Raw genomic sequence first — 15,001 nt, 5'->3', positions numbered from 1 at the left:
GAGTCCATTGTATTACAGAAATAGGACCATCTTCTTAGCCATTTCTGTCAATGAGATTCCTGCCAAATATCCCACCTTTTGAATCTCTAGGCTCATAGGTGTATCATTCAACTGCCTCACCACCTTATTGATCCTTATTGCACCTCAGTAAGGCAAGATGATGCTCATCTCCTATTTGCAGCTAAGAATAATGTGTGAGGTGAGAAATTAATGCAGGTACTCTTTTAAGTGCTTCCTATCTCCTGAGCAGTTTTAAAGGCTTTAAGCTAGATTACAAGAAATACTAAACGTAATGATTTAGATGGGAGTCATACAGGTTGTTGGAAGTACTTTGGAGCTTTTCTTCCACCAAAATACACAAAATATGACCCAGAAGGATTCTGTTCAAGGTCCTGCACAGGAAGGACAGAAGTGAAACTGAGTTGTTCAAGCTCTTATCTTTTTAAAGGGCAGGACAATGTTTTATTTTTAAAAGCACCAGAGCTCACAAACAGCACACACACAACTCACACCCCAGCTGGCTGTAGAAACAAGGCAAAGTACAGACCAGAACCTGCATGAATGAAACACTGAAAGTCCCTGAAAGGAAATTGTTTGGGATTTTGACTCAAAGGCAAAACTAAGAGTCAGTAATAATATATGTTCCTTTGATAACCAGCCAAAGAGAAGAACTCTGGAAGTCTGTTAACAGAAACATATCTGGTAAGATTAACAGAACTAACCTTTTGGCTTTCATTCTATGTGGTAGATAGATAATCTAACAAACTACACAAAGAGAAAGTTGTTTGACTCTGTCATTGCCATAAAAAAAGGAGAAAACATCAAAAGAACAGGCAAGGAATCACAGATTGTCTTTGAAATTCTATTAAATATTTTATCTCAAAATTAGTCAGATGCCATAACATGGCCTTGTGAACACTTAGAAAGCAAAATACAGATGATACTAACAGTGTTTATCTTACTGCTATTAAGAGCTTTTCTGTAAGCAAATGAGAATAACAAGAACTGAAAATACCTTCCAGCACATCATCTCATTGACTGTATGTACATACATGTATATAGTTACTGACTCAGCAAAGATTTAAAATTGTAATGTGTCTGACAGCACTTCATTGGAAAGATATGTTTATCTTTGGTAATCACAAAGTACACTGGTGAAGATAATGCAATTATTAGGTAAGTTTTTTTCTTTCAACATTCACATATAATGCAGGGACTCATCTGGGGTAGTGAGCAAAAATCCTCTGTGCTGTGTATTCTCTTGGTTTCAAATTCTGGCCATGAAAAAATGAACCCTTGTCAGTCTGCAAAGTTCTAAATTATTTTTGCTAACTAATTTAAAGAGGTGTCTCCTGTGTTCTTTTATTTTTTAGTCAATGGTAGTTGTTATTAACAGTAGTCAGGAATTGCACTCCCAGTCTCAAATTAGGTTGGAACAAGATAGGGGTGTTGGGAAAGGCAATGAGCTCACAAAGTGAACTTTGCTGACTATATACTACTGACTATTTCATCAAAAATTAATGTCTTATTAAGAGAACCAAATACATAAAGCTTGTAGGATATAACATTAGGCAGGAAAAATTCTTGCTTTTTTCACCCTAAGGGTCTCTCTTCTCTAGAGCAATAAATACATTATTAAAACAGCTGTCTTCCAAGACCTTGAAAAGATATTTTAGTCTTTTCATATTAAGTACAGAGGGACAAAGACAGAAGGTTAACACTGGGATGAGACTCCTAAATTCTGTGTCCTAAAACATTAGACTTGCAAACCCCAATACTACTTGGTGTGCACCCACAACAGAGGTTTTCCATCAGTCTTGTTGACTCTTCCATGTTCTGCTCGACTTCTCATTCAGAAAGACCAGTTCAACAGCCTGTGTGAAAGGGCACATCTGAAGTATTAGACTCCCACAGACTTCAGTGACATTTGGAACAGGCCTCAAACCATTGTCACCTACATCAGTTTGCTAAAACACATCAGCTGGAGAAACCAAAGAGGCCCTGAACAAGCGCTCTCCCATATCTGGGCATGCAAAATGACCAGATACCCCCTGCACTATTAGGAAATAATAACTTCTCAATAGCTTAGGTAACTCACGTGGTGTTGTAAAGCATTGCCATTTCAAAATGGTCCATCTTAAAGCAAGGCACTTGTTCAGTTAACTATGAACAAACACCTGCTGTTTTCAGAAGAAGCAGAAGCCATGAATGCACATACCTGGGGCAGATTCTTCCGGAGTAGGGCTGCAATCTGCACAGAAATGGAGGGGCAACATGCATGATTAAGGAGCAGCAACACAGTCTAAATACAAGCAACTCAAATGCTCGGTGCCAGGGTTCTCAAACATTCTCACTGAGTGAAGAGGAGCTCAGCAGGAATGCTTTATTGCCCACAGACATGGAGGGCATGGACTGTCTCCTCCACTCCATGGTTCTGATCAGAGGAACACCTGGATGGGGACTTGGAGGAAAGCCAGTACCTGCTAGCTCAGAGGCTCGCTGTGGATTACCAGCAAATGCACTGTCAATCCCCAGTGATCCACAGGGCACAATTTGAGAACCACTGGTTCACTGCAATTATAGATTAAGCTTGCAGTAAGGCTGCTAAACAGAAGAGCAAAAGACCAGCAGTAAGTTCAATGCACTTAACAGAAAATGACATTAAGGCATCCACAATGCAAGGGTAATAAAAAAACAGTACTTGGCTACTTTAGTTTAAATTCCATTACACAATTTCTGAGATTATTAATTAACAGAAACATTAGAATGTATATTAAGGGCTGAAACCCCACCTGTGAGTATTCCATACTCACTTCAGTGGGAAGATCAAGCTGTCAGATGAAAATATACTACAGTCAATGCTAACAGTAAAAAAATAACATATGCCCTGTTATAGCAAGTCCTGCACTAATAAAGAGTAGTGTACTAAGCCAGCAGGATTTAAGCTTCTGTTGTTTATATCTTTCCCTTGTACTATTTCAGGTAGTATTTTCTTTCACAAACATTTATTTCTAGAGAGATCCTCTAAAGTCCTTCAATAAAATTTTACTGTCTCTTACCAATTGAGAAACTATCTTGCTTGGCTGGTTTTTACATTGCTTTCAAAACAATTTCTGTCTACTCTCTGCTCATTTGTTCAAAACACAGAATTACTAACAAGAAAAAAATTAATTCTTTGAATACACAACAACAAATATGTGATTCTGAACTTAGGTGAAGGACCTTCTTTGTCCTTCAATTCTGCCCCAGGTTCTGCTGGTTAAATATAAAGATTTAAATTTTTTTCCTATTTTGGAGGGACAGCAGGGAAAAGTTACAAAGATTCTTTGCACTAACAAAATCTTTGGTAGGTCCATGTAGCCAATTCCACTTTTCTATGGCGTGTCAAGATCCAGAGTAGAATTAAAAGTTCCATTGAATATGGTAGAAGAATATTGTTCTAAGGTGTTTTCAGCATCAAATTGTCTTAGGAAAAGCTTCTGATATCATTCATCACAGATTTTTCCTGTGAATCTTTAACTTAAAGAATTCACAACATTTAATCATTTATGTGACTGTGCATTGAAGGTTACTGATTAAACTTACAGGTAAAACACATATAAAACTTCATGTAAACTAGCTAGCAAACAAAAACATTTATAGGTATTACACTCATAGAAGAAATTTAGTCAAAGATTCATAAAACAAGAACCTACTCTCCTATTTTTTAATTACACACAAAAATGTCTAATCTAGAAAAACATGGTTGTCTAAGATAATAAACTACAGGTGACATGCAAAGCTACACAAAAATATATTAACACTTATTTTCACTTCCTTTTTGTCTTTTTTTTTCCTTAAGGCACTGCCTTCCACTGCAACACTAACAATGTGATGGACATGAAGTCACAGACACACATAAGGGACAAAGGGCCATCAAATGATGAGACAGAACAAGACAAAGGAAATGAGAACACAGATCAGTTGTTTTAGAGTTTCACTTCACCCACCTGCACTATTAAGCGGCCAAATCAGAGTGACCACACATAAAGAATGTGAGAACAAGTCAAATAAGTAAATAAAATAATTCTGAAATTTAATGAAATTTAACCTTCCAAACTGTCAATCTAAACTGATAAGGATATATTCCATTCACATGCTTACAGTTTTACACTGGCTTCAATACAGCACCCACTTGAGCTTAAATTTTGAATGGATTATTCAACTAAGAGCTTTCACTGCCAATTCCTACGTTCCAGCTAGAAGAAGTCTAAATAACTGAGTGCCTCAGCACCACAATTTGGGTTAAAATTTGCTTTGAACTCTTTTAGGTTCACCTACCTTCAGCTCAATCTAATGGGACTGCTTGGTATCCTCTCTCATGCTTTAGCAGTCTAGCTGGGACTATCAGTTTTTCAGTAGTGCCTGCACTTCTCTCATGTTTTATTTACCTCTAATAAGGTTTGGTTGCTGCAAAGAATCTGAAGCCAACAGGAAAGCTACCAGAGGTGGTGTCTGTGGTGATAACCCATACAACTCTTTTACCAGCTTAAAACCCACAGAGCAAAAACCAAGCGCCACCAATGGATTTGGCAATTATTTCAGTGGGACCAGGATTCCAAAATAAGTAATGGGCTCAACAGCTCCCAGTACATCAACAGCTCTTTCTGCCTGACATCACTGCTTAACACCAGCACTGAGCTACAAACACATGGAGGGCTGTAAGGGAGGCTCAGGAATGATGCCAGCACACAGGAAGAGAGCAGCGGTGAGAAGCAGTGTCTGGCATACGCACTTGTCTTGAGAGACTGGCATGCACAGGATGGTGTGGATGAAGATGGTGGTGAGGATGATGAAGATGGTGAGGATGATGAGATTTCATTTAAATCTTCTGGATTTATCCAGTAGGCACGACTGTCCCGATTACCTTTCTTACTACTACTGCTGACGTCACACTGGAAAACGTCTTCACAGCTATCACTTTGCAGGCGCTCCTTCTGGAGAAGTTTGTCCACTCTCTGTATGATACATTCCAGACTTTTGTCGACATTCAACCAAACTTTCTCCTTAAAAGAAAATATTTCTTTCTCAGTTTAAAACCAAAAGAGACATTGGGTAACAATTCCCTTGGCGATATATTTCCTCCTGTGATTCTAGTCACAATTCCTCTGCAAAGTTTCCTCTGGGCTATTGTGGTTGCACGTGTGCACACAAAAATGATGGATATATAAGTAAAGTATACCAGGATGTTAGTAATATGTAGTGACATGACTTATGTGGTAAATTGCAAAGTTATTTTCTGTGTAAGCTTGCCAAACAATTTTAAGATCCTCTTTCTGCACTATTATTCCAATCTCTAGCTGGCACTATTGTTTACTCTTGAAATTCATGTTTGACAGAGTAATTGTATACAATCACACATCTCTTTTTTCTCTGTAACCCAGTGAACAGGAGATAAAATTACTGTATTATAGTAATGGCTAAATACTGACTTAATTTTATTTGTATGTTATTACTGTGACTTTGACAGTAAGTCAAAGTATGCTAAAATAGTTACAACTAGCAAGGATAAGGATCCATTTCCAAAATGAATTTAATTGCTTTTAAAAATTGGTATTTCACAATATAAATAATTGCTTTACTTCATCTTGAGTATTTATGAGATTTATTTAATTTCTGTTTATGTAATACAATGATAGAATTTACAAAGTCCAATTCTCATTTTGATTGGCAGGCAAAAAACATTTAAGTACTTTTTGCAAAGTGTTTTAAAATGCTGTTCATAATCAAAATAGTGATTGACTGGAAGTTCTAAATGGTCACAGGAGAATTTTCATAAGAGGAAGGCTAAATTGCATAGCTAGAACCCACAAAATACACTTTATTTGGGAGAATGAAGAAGCCGATTGTAGTATGGTCAGTTTTTCACTTTCAAAGCTATTTCCTTTCCCTTGGACCTCAGCTTAAAAATGTTATACATCTGCTGCAACAAGTTCCACTTTTTAGGAGATCCAGAAATATTTATTAAAGCCTGCTTGTATTCCCATGCCAAGGAGTAACTGCCTGCAGGACAGAGACAACATCTTTGCTAGCTGACCAATGCCTCCTACATATTCATCCTATGTATATCTGGTGAGCAGCTACAGAGCTTATTAAAAAAGAAAGTAAAAAGAACAAAGGATTCAGCACCCCATTATGCAAACATACCCATTCTTCTTCATGCCAGTCCACCTGCAGAGAAGATCGGCTATTTCTTCCTGTCCATCTGGCCACAAGTGTATCTTGATCATTCCTTAGCATCACTTGTTCCCCTTCTCCAGAGGTTGGAGATGCTTTTGAAGCTATATAGTCTGGCCTTGCAGCATTCAATCCATGTATCGAATTTGCCAACAGCTTGCAGTCACAGACTGTGACAAGTTGCCGGGTCTGAAAAGCAATAAACCCCCACATTTTGAAAACTTTTCATTATTCCATACACAATTTATACTGCATTTTTTTCAAGAAAGAAAAAAAAGAAGTATGCTATAGAAGAAACTATTGCTTGAAGGTGCCTTTAGAACACCTTTACAGAATGACCTTAAAAAATAGTGTAAGATCCCAAAACACAAATTACACAGTCTGTAAAAACACAAATTCCACAGTCTGTACTACTATATTAGATTTTTAATTGTTGAAAATGTCACTAAGCAATATATGAATCATTCTTATTTGCACCTCAGCTTAGAACAAGGTGCAGACACATGTGCAGTGTTTAAGCACTGCAACAGGCTCCCCAAGGAAGGGGTCATAGCACCAAGCCTGACAGAGTTCAAGTGTTTGGACAATGCTCTTGGGCACATGATGTGAGTCTGGGAGTGCAGGACCAGAATGATCCTGTTTAGTCCCTTCCAACCCACTATATTCTACGATTACATGATTTTTATACCCCACAGAACAGTTTCCACACCAGAAGGATCCGGCTTCACCCCCATCACCCTGTCCGAAATTATAACAAGACTGAAGAGGAAGGCTGAAGGTATAACCCACTAATCAATGCAATTTGTTCCCTGTCTTATTTAACTGTGTTGTATTAAATACACTTATTTCTGTAAGCCTATGAATATGAAAACTAGGTGGCCTGTGTGTCTACTAAAAAAAGCAGAAATGACATTAATATGTTATATATTCACATAATCCAGTTGTCAGAAATCCCATAGATCAATTATACACTGTACTTATTCAGAATGAGTATTATAATAAATAATACATTTACATGAGGTCCCATTATACAAAGTTGTATGTATATCACTTCCACTGAGACAATTTCTGGCAAGCTGATTAGCACTACTGCTGTTTAGAACCTTCAGATCTGCTTCAAGGACAGAAGAGGTCAGTAAAACTGTACTTGGGTTTTTTCTCCCTGTAAGATTGTGTTCAGCCGTGGGTCCAGTCTATTTTTTGTTAGCACACATCAAGAAATAACTGATTTACATCGCTATAATTCAAGCAAAGGCTGTGTCACCATTATTCCTTATTTCAGCAGTGGAAAAATACAGAATTGTTTCATTAACTTTCACACAGTTGCTGCTATTTGATGGATGACTCAGAACATTCAAAAATCCCAGGTGGTTATGGAGAAAAGGATATAAAAGAAAGTGAAGAATGTACATTACTGCAATGTGATGAATGAATAGAGGGAATCAGAGGACATTGCTCTCCACTGAACTTTCAAGAGGAGGTGAAGCAAGAGTGTCACAAGTAGGAGACAAGGTAAATAAAAACAGGAACTTTTAAAGGCTGATATAATTTTTTTTGGTCTATGCATGTTACAACACCCTACTGAAAAAGGCAAAAGTGATGTTTCAAGAAAACCTACTGAAGGTACAGACAGAACAAACAATACACTGTGCTTCAGCAGGGAAATTAATTACTCTTACCTTATCTGCTAGGATGGCAAGTGTTCTTTCAAGGCCATTAGCTGATCTATCCTTGGCAGCTCTTGAGAGTCTTTCTGCATAGTAACTGACTTGCGTTTTCAGAGTGTTGATTTGTGCAATAATTTCCTTTGCTCTAACAATGTCCTGTGGGATGTATATTATAGACTGGGAACTTGTTGAAGTGCTGAAAAAGAAAAATTGATTTTAGGGAGGAATTGGTCTAGAGGTATATACATTACAGTGGCATGCTGGGGAATTAATGGCAGACAACAAAAATTAACCTAAACTAATGATAACAGTGAAAGTCCAGTGGGCAATTGCACAGCAGGAACATGATCCTAGAGACTTCTCTGCCTTTAATAAAAGCATTCAGAGGCAGATTTACTAATCCCTAATATCAAGGGGCTGTGGGCAGAGTTTGTACGCCAGAGGTACAGCTTTGCTGAGGAAAATGTGGGTGACAGATTTTGCCATCAGATACAGAACCACTGTTTGCAGAGACATCTTGCTCCATTCTCCCTCTCCTTACAACACAGATACTTCACTGAGGCCTTGTTTACAAACATATATCTACTAAAATAATGAAAAGAAAACCTATGCTACTTCTAACACAGAAATGCCACCCAGTTCCGTAATTAACAAAAAAGTCCTTCTGCTAGTATAGGATTTCCTCTGTTGCAGACCAGAATCAAATTATAGCAGCAAAAGCAATTTTACAATACATAAAAAATCAACATGCATCTTCAGGCTAATCCAAGGAAACTGTTCTTTGTGTAATTTCTGTTAGCACACAATTAATATACTAAACTAGGGACAAACACATCTTTATATGGGGATAATACAGCTGCACTAAGACTGCTTATTTGACAGTGGAGAACAGTTTATGCCCTTTTAAGTTTAGATGTCTACAAAAGTTGCTTATCCAATCCAAGACAGATGCTCTACAACTGCTGGAGAAAGAATAGCTCTTTCAAAGGGTAATTTGATCCCACCTGAAGGAGTCATTCACAAAAGCTGCCTTTTAACTTAGAAAATTACTCAAAGCTGAAGCTGCGCTCTTAGTTAATTATTTGGAACCAACTGACCACTACTCCCTTTGTTAAGCAAAATACTGGGTTCTTCCTTCCCAGTAGGAAAGGTACCCAAAGACCAGGCCTTTACATCATCTCCAGCTGTGCCAAGTGCAATGCCCATTCATGACACGGCATCAAGAATGAGGGGACACCAATTGTGTATTATCTTAATTTTATTATTTTTTTTTCGGTCATGAATGGCTTCAGCATGGTAACAGCACAGAAGAACCTACTGTTTGCACTGATCTCAGCACTGTTAAATGGGGACAGCCACACTGAGAGGTTACATGGAGAGGAGTTTCTTTATCAGGCATGGTTACCACAGATCATGACCTCCAAGGAGCATGAACTCCTCTGTTCCCCTTAGAGAAATGCTGTAAATTTCTGCAGCATATCTGTGAGGCAGGACACGAGGATTATGTGGGGCACACTTCAAAATCGTGCCACAATTTCAATTCCTGTCTCTTAACAGATAAGGCAAAGGAGAAGCCTAATGCCAGAGTCTGCCTGAGCTCCATCACAAAAGAAAGATGAGGGATTTGTGTGACTCAGAAGTGATCCTTGAAAGAGTTTCCTTGTTTGTGCTCTGATCACCCACCCAAGTGGGGCAGAGAACAACCACACCCCAGTACTGCTATGCCATACAGCAAATTAATCTCAGCATTTAGGGTTTTCTCTGTACTTGATTTGTGCTTTCTAGTGACTGGTGATCTTAGTGACAATTCCTCTGAGCAATTTATTTCCACGACAGTGTGGTTAACATGCATAAAGACATAGTTGGCAGAAAAGGCCATGCAGCATATTGAGAGTGGATTTAGAATTATTATATTTTTAATCATAAACATTTGCTAGGATGATTGGGGAAAAAATTATGGTGTAGAGTTCACATATACTTACTTTCCAACCTGCAATTGCTTTTTCAAATGAACAGCTCTCATTGTATTAGCAAACTGTAACACAGACTTAAACTCTCAAAGAATTAGGGAGTCAACCTTAATAAGAGTAATTTAGAGCAGAACTTCTGCAGTTTTGAACCATCCAGTAATGTCTGCTTTTGATAGCACTGGACACCACAAAATGAGGAAAAAAATTATGTAAAAATGTTTAAATAAAGACATGGATTACAAAAATATACACCATGCCAAATCTGTCAATATTAAGGTTTTAAAATACATAAACTATCTTAATTATCTTCCATCACTGCCATAAAAGTTTCTCATTCCATATAGTTTTCATTGGAAATAACAAAGGAAAATATATAAAATCCTTGTGTTCTGATTTTCAGTTTCTTAACTTCTTAATGATCAGAGAGAGCCAGGAAGCTAGCTGTTCATTGCAAATAAACATTGCAGATGAAATGAAATTCACTCACACATCATGTTCTACAAAGCAGCTACAATTACTTAGAGCACAATTAGGGATGCCATGATGCATGATATTAAAAAGCCCTGCACACTTTAAAACACACCAGATCTCTGCCAAAAAAAACAAAAATAAAACAATCCAGAGAACAGAAACCCTCTATAGAACTCTCAGAAACAGAAAACTCACCAACACTCCTCATAACTGCTACAAAAACAAAGAAACCAAAATAAAATTAGCAGATTGTTAGCAAATACCAAAAGCAGAAACAAAACAAAGTATGACTGGGGAAATAACTTATTTGAGTCATTTTTTCAATAAGGTGGGTACATGAACTTGTAAGCAAAAAAACACAGATTGCCAGATGACCATGAGTTGATCTGGGGAAATGCTGTGAAGGCACCAAGCACAGTTATGCCAATGATAGAATAAGGAACAGAATGTAACAATGACACTGAGGAGATGGATCTCAGTTCTACTATACTGTCTTTTTTGATAACATAGATGTACTTAAAATGAAAGTTGTTCTTCAAATGTTGAACCTGCAGTTTTCATGGACCCAGAAAGAACAGTTCTGAAAAACTTAGAGGAAAAGTACTGGATAAAAATTAAGCTCTCTAATCAACCTAATAATTGGGTGAGGGGAAAAAGAACAAATCCACATGGGAAATTAGCTATTGCAGGAGTAAGAACCACTTCAGTGGCTATGCTGACAGAAGGAGGTTATTTCAAAAAGCAACAGTGGTATCAAAAGAACCAAAAGGGTGAGCCTGGCATACCAGTGTTCCCAAGCTTACAGTTTCCTCTAGTCCTATCCTAGTGCAGTCTGTCAGCCTGAATAATTACACTAGGTATTTCTGCACCAATCTTTTTATCAGAACATATCTGACTGACGTTCACACGATGCTGCTACTCATTTCTCTACTGCCAAAATTAATTCTGCAGTTGATTCCCACGTCATTCCCTCCTCCTATCAGCTCCAAATCCTACTAATCCTTTCTTTGGAAGGGCATTATCAAGGTCTCATTTTCCCTGACTACAACAACTCCTTGTCCTGCTGCTCTTGTGTTGTAAATGCTCCATACAGTAGCAGAAGCAATGCAGACCCTTCAGCACTCTCCCTTCTCTGGGAGCTGGAGTGGGTGTTCTGTTAGCAAATGACCTTCTCAGCTTCTGTACCTTCCTCTAGTTCACATATCCACACTTCTACAGATGTCACTCAGCTGTCCCTGCAGACAGGACCATGGTGGGTCAAGTATCCTGCCTGTAGGGCAGAGGCCAAATTCAGAAGTCCAGTCTGTGCATAAGCCTTCAGGCAATGCAGGAAGGCCTCCAGCAATTGTTTCAGAACTAAACCCACTTTGTCAACAAGGAATTTACCAATCAGACACAGCAGGTTCCTGCTAAAGAGAGCTTAGCAACAGGACCTTGAAGCTATGAGAGCGGTGAAAGTCTCCTGAAAATAATGGGTTGAAGCATGATGTAGTGCAGTTGAGGAGGTTCAGCAGACAAATGTTCTGACCTACAATTAGGTAGAACCCAAACCCAACACCTAAAATAGCTAAATTAAATGACTCAACAAGTATTCAGAAAAAATAAAGTTTTCATAAAAAGGCTCTTAGAAAGAGCCTGTCAGTAAACAAATAAATACAGTAATATAAGGAAGAAACTGTTTTCTCTCTCCCTCTTTGGAAAAAAAAAAAAAAACCCACAGAAAATATATATATATATATACAAATTATTGTATAGTAGTACTATTGAATGAAATAAAAACAGAATGGAATGATTTTCCAAATAACTGAGCATGGACCAGGAGAAAAAGGCACAATAATAGCTGACACAATAGTATTTCTACTTACTGTTTCTTTGCCTCTTCAAATTTATGCAGCTTTTTCCGCAAGCCACCTGATTTAAAGCCTTGACAATGAGCTGCTGGTGCTCCTATGGTGACTATGTCGTAGTTCTGATCTGGGATGGACAAAAAGGACTTACAAATGAAAACTTGTCTTCTTTAACAGAGACAAGCAATTGTGTAAGTTCAAAAAATTTTCTGAAAGTAATATCTGGAAAACTTTGCCATGGTTTGAAAGACGTGGAAAACTGAGTTGTTCTAGAGGCCCTAGAAATCAAACACTTTTTCAGGTGAAAGACCCACATGTGACTGCAGGTCCTCTGTTTCCTAATCTAGAAGACTGACAGTGAAAAAGAAGTCTTGAACACTGGTCAGTATACAAAGCTTGCCACTACAGGAATCCCTCACATGGACATGTGAGGCAAGTGTGTGTCCATGGTCACAGGGAATTACTGTTAAAAGAATGAAAAACCCAGGTCAGTTTATGATGGAACAAGCTTGATTTGAAAAAACATGATTTTACATAACCATACATGTTGATTCTGGATAAAAAGCACACAAGCTTAACAAGAAAAAACAGTCAGAACCTTTTTTATTCTATTGCAATTCAAAATGTTTGGAAGGGACACAGCAACTTAACCCAACCCTGGTACAAAGGCTAACTTGTGCCACCTAGAGTTCAGTTAACTCCAGAACCTAGTTTTGCCACCTGTAGGGCAGCAATAATTATACTTACATCTCTTCTTCTGCAAAGAGATTTGGAATCTGAGAATGAAAGGTGCTACAAAAATGCCAAGTAGCACTACTAGAAGTTTGTAGAAACTTGGCTGTGTGGTTGAAGTGTGGTTGAAGATGGAAATAAAAAAAAAAAAATGGAGAGGAAAGAAACAAGATACGTGAAGAAAGAGAAACTAATACCTGATCCTCCATCATCCTGGACTCTCATCCTCTGTATATGTAAATTCGTAGGAACGAATTCCAATTTTTTATCAGCTTTCAAGCTACTGGCTTTAAATGAAGGACCTGAGAAATGCAAGACAAAAGTAAGCATAAAACCCTTCTCCTTGTGCCTATCCTAAAACATTCAAGAAGTTTAATTCATCATTTGCTGTGTGCTGAAAGTAAAGAAAATTAAAAAGATAAAAACAAAACAAAATATTTCTGTTACTGTTCACATGTGTTCTCTACTTTCAGAGTAAGATGAGAGAGCAAAGAGAACAGACAAATATTCCCAGGTAACTAGCAAACTCAAATATTAAGAAAGACAAGAAATATAATAGCACTGTTTATTCATCATAAAACATTCTGGGTTGCCAATTTCCAAGAAGCACTAACAACCCTGGTAGAGAGGAATCACATTTTTACAAAAAAAAAAATTAAAAAAAAGTCACCTTTATACTGGTGCAGGTCAGTTAGATTTTCCTGGTAAGTTAAAATAATTGTTTGGTACTGTGTAACTATTTGTCGACGAAGGCTTTCCCAACAAGGAGACAGTTCTCCCAGTTCTTCTAGTTCACAAACCCTGGGCAAAAAAGAGAAATGGAGCAGGGTGGGGGGGGAAAGAGAGGCGTTTATGTCCATAGTCCACTTGACCAAGAATGAGTTTCACATCGTATCAACCATCCTCAGCTGACGTACTCTCAATTTACCGTGTCTAAGCTACTCATAAGACTGGAAAAGCTTCCAAACACACATCCCAAAGCACAGGCTGAGCACTGTTGAGGTAAATTTCTTCCTCACAGGCAGAATACACTGTATTCTCCCCAGGAGCCTCAGGTGTTGGTCATAAGCAGAGCTTCCCACCTTTCTGCAGAAGCTCTCAAACTATATGAGTACTGGTAAATGATGGGAACTGTCATCATGTCAGGTGACTTGGGACAATGAGGACCTTTAAAGGACACTTTATTGAACTGTGGTGGTTCTTAAACTAATTAGGAACTGTGACAGAGGTTGGGTGTTAATAGCACCTGTCTGATGTTAGGTACAAGGAGTATATTCACTGGTAAGGAATGTACACAACAGTTGGCAAGGCCAGGGAAAGCCTAATAAGTGTAAGCATTAAGGGCTTGGAGAGACTGCAAGCATTAAGCATTTGGAGAGACTGAAGATGAGCTCACAAAACCTTCATCTAAGATCCAGGATTTTGGGCACTCAGGGTAGAAAAAAGGAGGACTGGACATCCCCTGAAATGAACAGGAAATCCTTTGACTTTCCCCTTGTACCCTGACTGCCAGGTTTCCAGTCACACATGGCAATCCTGTGTTACATACTGTTCCCCAGCAGTGCTGCTGAGAAAATACTCAGTGTATTTCATATATGTATGTGATGTATGTCACGTTTGTATTTCTGTCCTCTTGGATTAGTGTATTATTTGGAATAAAGGAAGAAGGGGAAAAAGTAAACAAGTGAACACCAGGCACAATTCAACAGCATGTTACCCCATAAAAGGTTACTACCATAAAAGGTAGAACAATCATCTGTCAGAAGGACCTAGCAGTTCTTTTTGCAGTTCTCTCAATATCCCTAATTCCACAATTTTAACCAATTGCCTGTGTATAATATAAGACAGCATTTCACAGAGCAACTCCCACTCCACAGTACTTAAGATATTATCCAAAATAACTACATTTCCAAGAAAAACATCAGATTGATTTGCCAACAGGCAACAGAGTGAAGTATATTTATCAGTGACCTAGATAAAGACACTTCCAGTTTCATCTTAAAACCTGCACTCTGCATAAGATACTATTATGATTACCTCATCAAACTCCCTGCTCAAAACCGGCCATGCATCTGAGCCCTGGTCTTCCTGAAGTAAA

General features: G+C 38.1%; 1 protein-coding gene across 8 annotated transcripts in view; it reads right to left on the bottom strand.

Annotated features, from left to right (window-relative positions):
- The window catches only part of INPP4A (inositol polyphosphate-4-phosphatase type I A), a 109,545-nt gene that overhangs the window by 20,106 nt on the left and 74,438 nt on the right, over window positions 1-15,001 (bottom strand). For 2 of the 8 annotated variants that reach the window (XM_058838653.1, XM_058838671.1), the window contains exons 12-19: window positions 13,574-13,704; window positions 13,101-13,205; window positions 12,190-12,298; window positions 10,520-10,537; window positions 7,896-8,079; window positions 6,187-6,405; window positions 4,907-5,045; window positions 2,219-2,251 (exon numbers count right to left, since the gene is read on the bottom strand). In XM_058838653.1, the coding sequence (XP_058694636.1) occupies window positions 2,219-2,251; window positions 4,907-5,045; window positions 6,187-6,405; window positions 7,896-8,079; window positions 10,520-10,537; window positions 12,190-12,298; window positions 13,101-13,205; window positions 13,574-13,704 (938 nt within the window). Of the gene's footprint in view, window positions 1-2,218; window positions 2,252-4,774; window positions 5,046-6,186; window positions 6,406-7,895; window positions 8,080-10,519; window positions 10,538-12,189; window positions 12,299-13,100; window positions 13,206-13,573; window positions 13,705-15,001 lie in introns of all 8 variants that reach the window. The other 6 variants (XM_058838636.1, XM_058838628.1, XM_058838663.1 and 3 more) reach the window with 5 other exon arrangements.

The sequence above is a fragment of the Poecile atricapillus genome, chromosome 1, assembly GCF_030490865.1.
Source record: "Poecile atricapillus isolate bPoeAtr1 chromosome 1, bPoeAtr1.hap1, whole genome shotgun sequence".
NCBI classification, from domain to species: Eukaryota; Metazoa; Chordata; class Aves; order Passeriformes; family Paridae; genus Poecile; species Poecile atricapillus.
The sequence above is the reverse complement of the archived record's forward strand: the minus strand, read 5'-3'. Positions and strand labels throughout refer to the sequence as shown.